The 12152-nt window shown below is 36.0% G+C and overlaps 3 protein-coding genes across 3 annotated transcripts; all 3 read right to left on the bottom strand.

Moving 5' to 3' along the window:
* Positions 1-3265: 3265 nt before the first annotated feature.
* On the bottom strand, positions 3266-5317 carry LOC129579387 (actin-related protein 3). The gene is made up of 5 exons (XM_055469453.1): positions 5109-5317; positions 4246-5033; positions 3907-4151; positions 3760-3843; positions 3266-3684 (listed from the first exon to the last, which is right to left on the bottom strand). The coding sequence occupies exons 1-5, from the start codon at positions 5150-5152 to the stop codon at positions 3589-3591; spliced, it is 1257 nt and encodes a 418-aa protein (XP_055325428.1). The 5' UTR covers positions 5153-5317; the 3' UTR covers positions 3266-3588.
* A 165-nt stretch (positions 5318-5482) lies between these two features.
* On the bottom strand, positions 5483-7610 carry LOC129579386 (actin-related protein 3-like). Its single transcript, XM_055469452.1, has 5 exons — positions 7394-7610; positions 6444-7237; positions 6113-6357; positions 5918-6001; positions 5483-5843 (listed from the first exon to the last, which is right to left on the bottom strand). The coding sequence occupies exons 1-5, from the start codon at positions 7435-7437 to the stop codon at positions 5748-5750; spliced, it is 1263 nt and encodes a 420-aa protein (XP_055325427.1). The 5' UTR covers positions 7438-7610; the 3' UTR covers positions 5483-5747.
* Positions 7611-7738: 128 nt separating this feature from the next.
* LOC129579385 (cytosolic non-specific dipeptidase-like) lies at positions 7739-10569 on the bottom strand. Its single transcript, XM_055469451.1, has 5 exons — positions 10182-10569; positions 9644-9878; positions 8849-9294; positions 8092-8764; positions 7739-8016 (listed from the first exon to the last, which is right to left on the bottom strand). The coding sequence occupies exons 1-5, from the start codon at positions 10229-10231 to the stop codon at positions 7969-7971; spliced, it is 1452 nt and encodes a 483-aa protein (XP_055325426.1). The 5' UTR covers positions 10232-10569; the 3' UTR covers positions 7739-7968.
* Between the last annotated feature and the right edge of the window lie 1583 nt (positions 10570-12152).

Raw genomic sequence — 12152 nt, 5'->3', positions numbered from 1 at the left:
TTTCCATTTTAAAAAAACTGAAATTGTTAGGCTGAAGAGTTTCGACCCAATCAGTTCAATGGCAACACAGCGTTGTCAGGTGTCATATACGGTACCACCAAATGGCGAGCAAATTACGATTTTGTCATTTGATCGATTGAAAATGATTAAAATATATTTTATAAATATAACTTTTCACGCTTGTCTGCCAAATATAGTGAAGCATTTGTTTTTTGTAATTTAGCGAACCTACATTGGGGAACACCAATATGTCAAGGGTCATACACAGAAAGTGTCGCCATTTTAGCCTCCGTATTCCTCAACCACTTATTGTTTTCACTCACACACTAACGCTAGTTAGTGCACACAGAAAAGAATCCCCGGAAATTTTGGGTGTTCGCCGTAAAATTTGACATTTATATATAAATTTCATATACATTTTACCGGCAACACTCCAATTTTCCGGGCGATGACATATTTTTGAACATTTTATCAAATACTATATATATTTTACCGCTTGAAATGACAGATGGCGCTAATTTCTGTTGGAATATTTGAAATTATGTCATCGCCCGGAAAATTCAAGTGTTGCCGGTAAATGTACATAGAAATTTATATATAAATGTCAAATTTTACGGCGAACACCTTAAATTTCCGGGGATTCTTTTCTGTGTGTGACTAATGTGTTTTTGTCACGTGTTGTGTATGTTTGTGATCCTGAGATATTTTGGGATATTTTAAATAGTCCAAATGTGATATTCCCCTAGCCTCCATTAAATAGTTTTTTCTTATGTTGCAATTGTTTTTTCATTAGTGTTCCATTTGAGTTTAAGTCGCATACCTGCATCTAACCTGGTTAAACTGCAGAACATGTTCGTGATTAGGGAATTATTGACGAATGTGAATTATTTTAACGAGAAAAATGAGCTCCCCTAAGGATGTGTCGATCATCGTGAAATGGAATGAAAAAGAGTATCCTCTAATTGATATCAGCTATTAGGAAACGGTGGCCATGCTCAAGCATAAAATTGCCAAAATGTTCAGCCCGAACGATAAAAGCTACTGAATCTGAAGTATAAAGGTATGTTACGAAGCATTGAAAATTCCGTTGGAAATAACAAGATACGATTTTTCATGTTTTTTATGAAATAAATGTTGAAAATTCAATGAAAAATGTTGGAGGCAAAGTAGCTGCAGAAGATTTGCGATTAAGTTCGTTAGAATTGAAGCCGCATTTCAAAATGATGATGGTCGGGTCTCGCGAAGCTAATATCCAAGAAGTGCAGAACACAGTCTACAAACACGATCTTTTTGACAACAACGAACAGACTTCGTGTAATTTCCACAACGGTACAAACAGATCGCCAGAATTGAAGATGCCAGAGCTTGTTTTAAATTATTGCGGAATTTCGGAGAATCCATTAAAAATTTTCGCCTCCTTTATGTAGAAGAAACGTATGGGGAGAAGCTGAGATCCGGTAATCCAAACTGGAAACACGTGTTAGAATATGTCTAGGGGAATATCACGCTCCTGAATCTTGTGAGATATTTGAGATATTTGAAATAAACATCAATTGTATGACATATTTTCGAATATTTCGAATAAATAAATCAGATTTTTGTGGATTTTGGAGATATTTGAGATTTTTTGCATTAAATCTAAATAAATACATTTAAATATCATTCATAATCACAAAAATCCAAAATATTCCGCCGTATTCACAAATATCCACCATATTTCATACGACAGATTCTTAGAGATAAATTGGATTTTTTTGAAATATTTGAAATAATTTAAGCGTGATATTCCCCTAGGAATACGTTTCCATATATTGTGCTGATTCAATAGAAGTGATGGAAGTCATGGGTTGTCCATGGTTTGCGGTGGTTAAGCCATTGAAAAAGATACAGAAACTCTTCATTTATTAAAGGAATTTTTTACCTGGATTCGGTTTTGAATCATAATTTATTGAAATTTAATCAAAATCTTCGTACATTGAAACTACCGCCTTGGACAAAAACAGTTGAAAGGACATTCCTCCATTGGGAAATGCTAAATCGAGATTGACTAACCGTGAAGACGTGGATTCTTTTATTTCTTTTTTGTGCAGGAATCGACACATCAAAAAATTATCATTGATAATAGAAACACTTGAACATAAATACATTGACCTAATATATTCTTCAATCGATGAAAATCTGACTCATACCTCGAGCATGCTTTTGTATCTTTGCCAAAAATGGTTCTGTACTAAGCTGAAAAAACTTAGCTAACAATTTAAAATACATTGCGCCCCGCAAGCCATCTAGATGGCGCCACAAGAAAATTTGGTTCTTATACGAGGTGTATGCTCAAGATATGATCTGGCTCAACTGAAAAAATTGTCATTATACATAGCAGATATGCGTCGAAGAAATGTAACGAGACCGATTCGTCGTTTCAAAAACATCGATAACTTTTCTCTCAGGGTTGTTTTTTTTTTGCTCAGTCAGAATTCTTTGCGTTTGATGATCTCAAGAAATTGACATTAGGACGCATTTACAGTGCATTGGATTCATTGAACTTCATTATGCTTTACAACAAGATGAAAATATTAAAATTGTACGATTTCCATTTTTACAGCATCATTCAACAATTTCCAAGCATTTTGAAGGAATTACGTGACTTGAAAAAAGTCACCATTTTAACTGCTTTTAAATGCGAAGTAGAAACTTGGAAGTCAGCCTTCGGAATCGAATGGGGATGAATAGAATACGAAATGTATACAAAAGGGAATGTAAAATTGGTATTTCTCAAAAAAGCTCAAAAATAGTAAACACCAATTACAATATTATCTTAGTTATTATTTTCGGTATTTTTTTCCATTTTTTTCAATTCTTACATAGAATAATTTAAAATAAATGTTCAATATAACAAATATTCAGTTAATGTTATAAAATATATCGAACAGGACAACATAGAAAGCAAGTTAAAAACTCCAAACAGCTATTGTGAGGTGACTAATTACAATAATTAAATTATTATTTCGAATAGAAACCGAAAGTCGTAATTTTAATTTTAATTACTTGCATAAAAGGTCATTTGTATGATAAAAAACAAGCGATGAGATGGAAGATCATCAAAATATACGTATCGAAACAATTCAGACCGCAAAGCGTTCTACCGCAGGCATTGTCCAATTGGTTAATGAGCTGCTAAAAAACGTTACTCGACAGATTGGCGAATGATCTAATATATGCAAAATTGGCCCACAAAAAGGAGGCAAATCATTGAAAGCAAAACAAATTTTAGTCAATCAATTCGTTCGATAGAAAAACATATCTCTCTTTATTTTATTTTAACGCAATTTTAGGAAGTTTCAGTATAAAAATATACAATTTTATTGTTCTGTTATTTGAAATTTGTAAATTATTATAGAAAATGATAGAAAATTGATTCGTATCACTGTGTGTGTTTTTTTTTCTTCTTTTCTCTTCTACTCAATACGATATTTATCCTTAATTCTAAATTCAATAAATTTCAATAAGCTTGATTGAGCACGTTAACCAATCGACAATCGTTCAAATGAGATTGCAAGCAATTGTCATAATTCGTTTCTTTGATTACACTTATGTCATTGTACCGAATACTGGATTGTGACGGCAGATTCCTGGACCATATTCTTCGTAGGCAGCTTTTGTGTGACACACTTGATAGAATTCCGGCTGTTGAAGAACGAATGTGGGTTAATATTGAATACAAATAAAAAAAATGCCGAAAAAAAACCAGAACAAACTTACAGTGGATGCAAGCATACTGCCACCGAACCAAACGGCATATCGTTGCATGTGGTGTGAAATCACTTGAACATCAATTGGCTTTGGCTGAAATGATTTCATGAAAAATGAGTCATCAATTTTTATTCACACATGGGATAAGAGACTTACTTTAATGCGGCCATCACTCAAACTCTCGCTTATTCGCAAACGGGCATCAACCGATCGCTTGATATCACGTTGCAAACGCTTTCCAAAGTCTTTGAACATTGTCGAGCCGCCACTCAGAACGATGTTGTTGTACAGAGGACGTCGCACATCGATTGGACAATTCTGGATGACATTATCGACAATTTCGTTGATTGGTGTAGTGAAATCTGGGTTCGAAAATTCCGGATGGAAGAAAATCTCCGGGCCTATGGATAAAAATGTTTTTTTTTAATTAGTCATTTGATACAAAAACAAATCAAGCTAAAGAAAAGAGCACCAAAAAGTTAGTGTTTATCGTACCCAAGAAGCGTTCATAGCCAACATCAACGTTGAATGGTCGCTTGGTAATAGCATTAATGCCTTCATATTGGCGAATCCATTTGCTTGGTTCGGTATCGTATTTAGCGAACTCTTTGGCAATATCTGGGCAAATATAGCTGTAACGCTCCTTGATCGCCTTTGCCGTTTCAAGGCTCTGCTCTGGTGGAATGTTCAATTCACGATCACGCAAAATGCTCTGAATGAATGAAGTAATATTTCGGCCAGCAATTGGAATGTGTTTGATGCATGAGCCGATGACGTATCCTTCGGCAACCGGAATTACATGAGTCACACCATCACCACTATCAACAACAATTCCAGTCAATGTGCGTTCGTTGATTGGACGTGATGCCCAGCTCGCAGCAAGTGATAAAACGGCTTGTACAGCAATGTATAAACCGGGCACATTGAACGTTTCAAACATAATTTCAGCGGTGTATTCGCGGTTTTCGGGCGTATTGAGCGGTGGTTCAGTCAATAAAAAGTGATGATCCTCTGGTTCAGCACGTAAATATTTAAAAATGCACTGTTCCAAAAAGCGTTCCATCAAATCCCAGTCTTCGACAAGACCATGACGCACCGGATATTTGATGGCATAGCCGGTTGCATCGAACGCTTCATCACCGATGAAAAAGTCTAAATCATCAGCACCCTTTCCAGCACGACGTAATGTTTGCTCACCGACACGCGCTGATTCACGAACAGCAATCGCGGATGGAATGATAAATTGGGGCTCTTTATTTGCGGCATACCCAATTTTTGTGTAACTAAAGTGAAGAGAAAATGTTCGATGTTGTATTGAATGAATTCACACCATTTTCAATTGATTTCGCAATAATTACCCAGTTCCAACGTCAATAACACAGGCTGGCAAGCGTCCAGTCATTTTGAATAACAGAAAAAAATCTTAATAAACTTTCAACAAAAAAAAAATCTTTTCTCTATTTACACCACACCTCTGTAACTAAAAAAGTATGTGTCACAGTTTGATGATACACAAATCGAGAGTAATGCTACGTATGTATAATGCACAATCAACACGAACGCACTGAACTGAAATCGTGTTGTTTTGACATTCAGCCACATCAAACATAACCTCACAATAGGCTCGTCAAACTACGCAAAAGGTCTGATGCACTTTTCGAATTGATTTTTTCTATTCATGGTTAGCAGAAGGCATAGCAACCGCAGAAAATTTCAATAAAACACAAAATGATTTTTCTCATTATATTATTTGTAGATTTGGTAAAGTCAGTATTTTCAAACTAAAATAATACATTTTTGTTTTTATATTGCGATATAGATGAGGCTTAGTTGCTTGTTGTTGTTGTTGTTGTTTTTGCTTTCTTTGACTTGTTCAGTTTCGTTATGGCTTACAGATTATTGTTTGTTAATACAATATTTATGACAATTGGCAGTTTGGTTCATTTAAAAAAAAACACACGCACAAAAACACAGCATGAGACTAATTTTCAACTAGATTATGTCATTGTACCGAACACGGGATTGTATCTGCAAATACCCGGACCATACTCTTCATACGCTGCCTTCGTGTGACAAACTTCATAGAACTCCGGCTAAAAGAAAAGTATGCGCAAATCAGTTTCGTTTTTCAGATATGGAATTTTCGTGCAATTTGATTTGAACTTACTGTGGATGCGAGCATGCTGCCGCCAAACCAAACGGCATATCGTTGCATATGATGAGAAATGACTTGTACATCGATTGGCGTTGGCTATGGAATAAAAACGGAAATGTTTGCATCAAATATAAATACAATCGACCGATAAAGCAATTTTGATTTTTAATTCAATTATTCTCAAGGATTGATTGCAGTCACTCTTACCTTCAATCGTCCTCCACTCAATTGTTCGCTTATTTTAAGACGAGCATCGACTGCTCGCTTGATATCACGCTGTAAACGCTTTCCAAAGTCTTTGAACATTGTCGAGCCGCCACTCAGAACGATGTTGTTGTACAGAGGACGTCGCACATCGATTGGACAATTCTGAATGACATTATCGACGATTTCGTTGATTGGTGTAGTGAAATCTGGGTTCGAAAATTCCGGGTGAAAGAAAATCTCCGGGCCTATGGATAAGAATTTTTTTTTTAATTAGTCTTTTCACAGGAAGAAACAGTGAATAAAAACTGCTTCGAACCAAAATCAATCTTACCCAAAAATCGTTCATAGCCAACATCAACGTTGAATGGTTTCTTTGTCACTGAATTGATTCCCTCGTATTGGCGAATCCATTTGCTTGGTTCGCTATCATATTTGGTGAACTCTTTTACAATATCAGGGCAAATGTAGCTGTATCGTTCTTTGATGGCTTTGGCAGTCTCCATACTCTGTTCTGGCGGAATATTGAATTCACGGTCTCGCAATAGTGTCTGAATGAACGAGGTAATGTTACGACCGGCGATTGGGATATGTTTAATACATGAGCCAATAACATATCCCTCTGCGACGGGAATAACATGAGTTACACCATCACCACTATCAACAACAATTCCAGTCAATGTGCGTTCGTTGATTGGACGTGATGCCCAGCTCGCAGCAAGTGATAAAACGGCTTGTACAGCAATGTATAAACCGGGCACATTGAACGTTTCAAACATAATTTCAGCGGTGTATTCGCGATTTTCGGGCGTATTGAGCGGTGGTTCAGTCAATAAAAAATGATGATCCTCTGGTTCAGCACGTAAATATTTAAAAATGCATTGCTCCATGAATCGTTCCATTAAATCCCAATCCTCGACCAGACCATGTCGCACCGGATATTTCACCGCATACGTTTTACCAACATCAAACGCTTCATCACCGATGAAAAAATCCAAATCGTCTGCAGTATTTTTACCACCTCGTCGAATCGCCTGGTCTCCAATCCGAGCCGATTCACGAACAGCAATCGCTGATGGGATTATAAATTGCGGCTCTTTATTGCCAGCATAACCAATTTTTGTGTAACTAAAACAATAAGAAAGAAAAGAAGAAAAAGACAATCCGTTGTAATAAATATGCGCAATAGGGTGTAAACAAACGTAAATCACCATTGCAGCATAAAAAAATTTCTTTTTCACCGCATCACACATTCAACTTATTTTCAAAAAAAAAACAACTCACCCCGTTCCAACATCAACCACACAAGCTGGCAACCGACCAGTCATTGTTGCTCGCTTAATAAATATTTCACTAGAATTAACTTAATAAAAAATAAAACTTATCCAAAATAAAATTGCTTCGATACCACACCTCGACACAGAAACAATTACGTTTCCCTAATAAAGTTGTCAACTGAGTGAAGAAGAAGAAAAAAATGTTGTTGCTTTTGACATTTCTCGGCAGGAGAGAGTGATATTGAACTGAAATTTTGGGTTTGACATTTGATATTTTTGTTGCTCCATTTTTTTACCAAATTGTCTGAATGGTTCATAAACCGGCTAAATTAAGTTTAGATGGAAATTAAAATTTTCTTTTTAATATTTTTTTTGCAACGTGAACATTTATTTTTAAAAAATATTGATTGTTTTTTGTTTATGAAAATAAATTTCATTACATGTGATGATTTTAGGTATCTCAGTTCACTGTTTTATATATGATGCATTGAATGTTCCGTTTTAGGCATAAAAAATGGTCTATATTTCACTCTGAAGTGCAGTTCATTATTTTCCATGGATTCACATTTAAAATTAGAGAGTTTAAGATAGTTGACCGACTTCGTACAGATAAGATCCGAGTAATTTCGTCTGCAAAAGAAAATGATTTTTCGTTTAAGAATAATTTTCTCTTTTTTTTCATTCGTTTTGCATGCCATAACTTACTCCTTCAATATAGTTGCGAACGTCCAATTTTTCATTTTGACTGTGAGCACCGTCGTCGGCAGCACCGACTGGAAGCAACAAGCAATTTTTGCCAGTTACTTCTTGGAAGGTCAATGTAATTGGAATGCTGCCACCTTCGCATGTCAAATCTGGATCGACTTTGTATACGTGTTTCGTGGCTCGTTTAGCAGCTTCATAATGTGGATGAGTTGGATCTTCTTTCCATGGTTGACCACCATGTGCCAAATAGGCTTTGAATGAGTTTGGTGAGCCACGTTCAGCCCACTTGGCATTCAAATGAGCCAGTACAACACGTTCAACCTCAGCAATTGTTTGGTTTGGCACAATGCGAATCGAGAATTTACCAGTGACCTTACGTGGAATAACAGTTTTTTGGCCCGGTTCGTAGAATGCACCTTCGATACCATGGATTGACAAACTTGGATATCTCCAGCGATGCATCAACAATTGGGTTTTATCTTCTTTATGATTGAGTTTATTGCATCCAATATCTTTGCGATATTCGGGCACATCGAAGCTAATAGCATCGTAGATGGCTTGCTCATCACCGCTCAGCGGAGCCACATCATTGTAAATGCCATCGATTAAAATGCGACCATCTTTATCAACCAAAGTGTTGAGCAAATAAACCAAGTCAGCCATACCTTCGTGACTATAAAGCAAAATTTAAATCAATAATGAAAAATTTGTTCGCTTTTTTCATTGTAATATAATATCATATACAAATATGACTCACACAGCACCGCCGTATACGCCACTGTGCAAGTCTTTGTCTGCACATTGCACTTCGACTCCGAAATAACAAAGACCACGCAAACCATATGTGATACAGGGTTTTTCTTTGCCCAACCAATAATTATCCGAAATGCAAACGTAGTCAACGCCCTTGAAGAAGTCATTTTTGCGTGCCATCAACAGTTTATCCAAACCTTCGCTGCCACTCTCCTCCATCCCTTCAAACACAAACTTGATATTCACTGGAATATCAATGCCCAGCGTTTGGAAACCTTCAATGGCATGAATCCAGCAGATGACTGGCCCTTTGTCATCGGATGAACCGCGCCCATACAATTTGCCATCTTTTTCGGTCAAGACAAATGGTTCGGTGTCCCAGCCGTCGGATAACAATGCCGGTTGAACATCCAAATGGCCGTAAAGAACGACCGTTTTTTTGTTTGGATCCTACAATTTATGGCAATAATAATGCATGAAATGAGTCTTCGTATATTCATTACAATGAAACTAGTAACTAAGTGCACTGTTTATGTTTATGAAAAAAGATAAGCGAACGTGATAAATCAACACCATGAAAAACGATACAAAGTTTGAAATTTCAATCGGGTTTTTGCCTTATCGAACATTACAGCAATAAAAGTACTGGATTTTTTTTAGCCTAACACGACAGGGAAAAAAATCCGATTGAATTAAAGGTGCTGTTTTCAAAAGAATGTCGATAAGATGACGTAATAAATCATTGTTTATGATCGTTTCAATTGTCTTTGTTTTCAGTCATTTCGTAATCAGTACGTACATTGCCTAAAACGCCCAAAATTGCATGCGGCAATGGGATTTTTGTGCCATCGGGCAGAGTTTGTGTTCCTAATTCGGCCAATTCAACTTGAGCGCCGAGTTTTTTAAGCTTGTCAGCCGCCCAGTTCATCATTTTAACCACATCGGGTCGGCTATCTGGCCATGCCGATACCGATTTTATAGCAACGGCCTCCTTCAATGTTTCGATGTATCGAGCCTTATTCGCATCGACATGCCTAAAAATGATGATGAAAAGAAAATTCAAATGTCACATCAAATTTAAATGTTAAAAAATACGATTTCGAGTTAACATAAACAATTACATGTGTGTGCGTGTACACTGTACAGTACATCACAATACATGGATGTGCCAACTATCGTTTATCTTAAATTGAATTAGGGCACAATTTCACTAGTCACGATGACTTTGAACCATCACAATAAAATATACAAAGCTATTAACCAGTTTCTCTGTTCCAAAGAGAACTTTCATCAATTCACGACAAAAAAAAAGCAAATTTCTTCCAATAACTACTTACTCGAACAACTTTCTCAAATCATCAGGCAATGGGAGAGTGTTGCTTGACATCTTTCTTCTTTTCGATCACAAAACCAATTTAAATTCTAATTGTTTAAAAAAAGACAACTGTCTGAATTACTACCTTAAATTGGTTGCAATAAAAAAAAATATCTGATAAGCGTGACACAAGTGGTGACAGTGAATTTTCAGACTTGAATGATAGAAAGTCTTCTCGAGACTATTTTCTCTCTTGATCGAAAATGTTTTGTTGCTCTCGAATGATACTGCGTTTTCACTGTTGTTGCCACTATTGTGATATTGTTGCGATGAGTACGCGTAAGTGTTTGCCACTATATTTGCCGGCTACAAAGCTCTTGTGTTTGTGACAATTCGGTTTGTATACTGAATTTCCAGTCAATACGCACTACGCAGTCACTTTATATACGGACAACTTCGTGGTTGACTTTGACTTTGTTCGAATGCTACAAGCGGTGAATGCATACTGTATGGCGTATTTCATACGTGCGGCATACATTGCTGTTTCGACTTGGATTTTGAATCATGATTTTTTTTTTCTGGACGTAAAAGTCTTTTTTTGTTGCTTTTTTTTAATCGAAACCTTCAATTTTGGTTTCAATCGAAATTCCATGTGCCATGTGCGAAATTCGAATTTTGACACACGACTAAGCAACGTAACGTATGTTAAATGCACACATATTTGATACAGTGTGAACTAGAGTCCATTTTTCCGTTGATTTGAATCATCGCCCAATTGTGAACTCATTTGTCACCTTCCAAATGACTTATCAATTATAATTTAAATAAATTGCGTGTTGATATGAGTAATTATACTACATTAATGCGATAATATATCAAGTCATTATGCAATTTTTGACATTGTGGTTTTATATTTTGCGTTGCAAATTTATCAGTTGGATGCATAGTGGCCTTTAAATCGAAACATTATTGTAATAATCAACATGTTGTGCAAATCAGAAGTCTGTGATGATTGAATTAGCAACTATGCATTTGGATAATTTCATTATTGAAACGGTTTCATTTATTTTTAGAGATGAATTTATTTCATTAAAATTGGAAAATGGAAAATACTGATGTGAGATTTTATTTTATGGAAGTATGTTCAACATTACACTTTTTGTTTTAACTGATTATCAGTGACTAGGGGCTAGGAACAAGTTGTGACATTCGTATACATTCGTATCCCAAGAGAAACGGCCAATATGTTTATACGCTGTCTATCCGCCGAAAATACACTACAATATATATATTCACGCTTATTGAACGCCGAATTGAATATATATTCTAGTGTATATTCAGCGTATTCTTCGGTGTGAAACATATTGAAACATATTCAGGCGCCCTCTGGTGGCCATGAATGCATTCGTTGATTCAATATGTTTCACGCTGAAGAATACACCGAATATACACTAGAATATATATTCAATTCGGCGTCCAATAAGCGTGAATATATATATTGTAGTGTATTTTCGGCGGATAGACAGCGTATAAACATATTGGCCGTTTCTCTTGGGATATATTCATGCGTTCGTGGCTTTGTTATTGTTGTTGTACACTCACTGCGCTGCGAATGTCTCGTATACACAATCACAAGAATTCACGAATATTCGTACGAATTCGTCTCAAGCGCTTGTGTTCTTACCCCCTAGATCAGTGAAGATGAGAATTGTTCTTGAAAAATAAAATCGAATTAATGCATTGAAGTAACGTCTTCGATGCAGTTGAAAATATCCATCTTTTTATTTTGGTTTTGCGGCGAGTGATTTGACAGCAAAACATGCAGGTGAAATTGAAGCAAAACAAGAGATGCGAAAATGTTTCATTTTACTAATCATCAAGTATTTATTAGAAAAAGTGCAATATCTTATCAAATCGAGAACTTGAGACATGCATTTATGAATATATCTTTATTATCATTCTATTCATTTTTAGTGTTTTTTTAAATCTCTTT

The sequence above is a fragment of the Sitodiplosis mosellana genome, unplaced genomic scaffold (genome assembly GCF_009176505.1).
Source record: "Sitodiplosis mosellana isolate CC-2019 unplaced genomic scaffold, AAFC_SMos_1.0 Smas_scaffold_6226, whole genome shotgun sequence".
Taxonomy (NCBI): Eukaryota; Metazoa; Arthropoda; class Insecta; order Diptera; family Cecidomyiidae; genus Sitodiplosis; species Sitodiplosis mosellana.
Note: the sequence above shows the minus strand (reverse complement) of the source record. Positions and strands in the feature narration are given on the sequence as shown.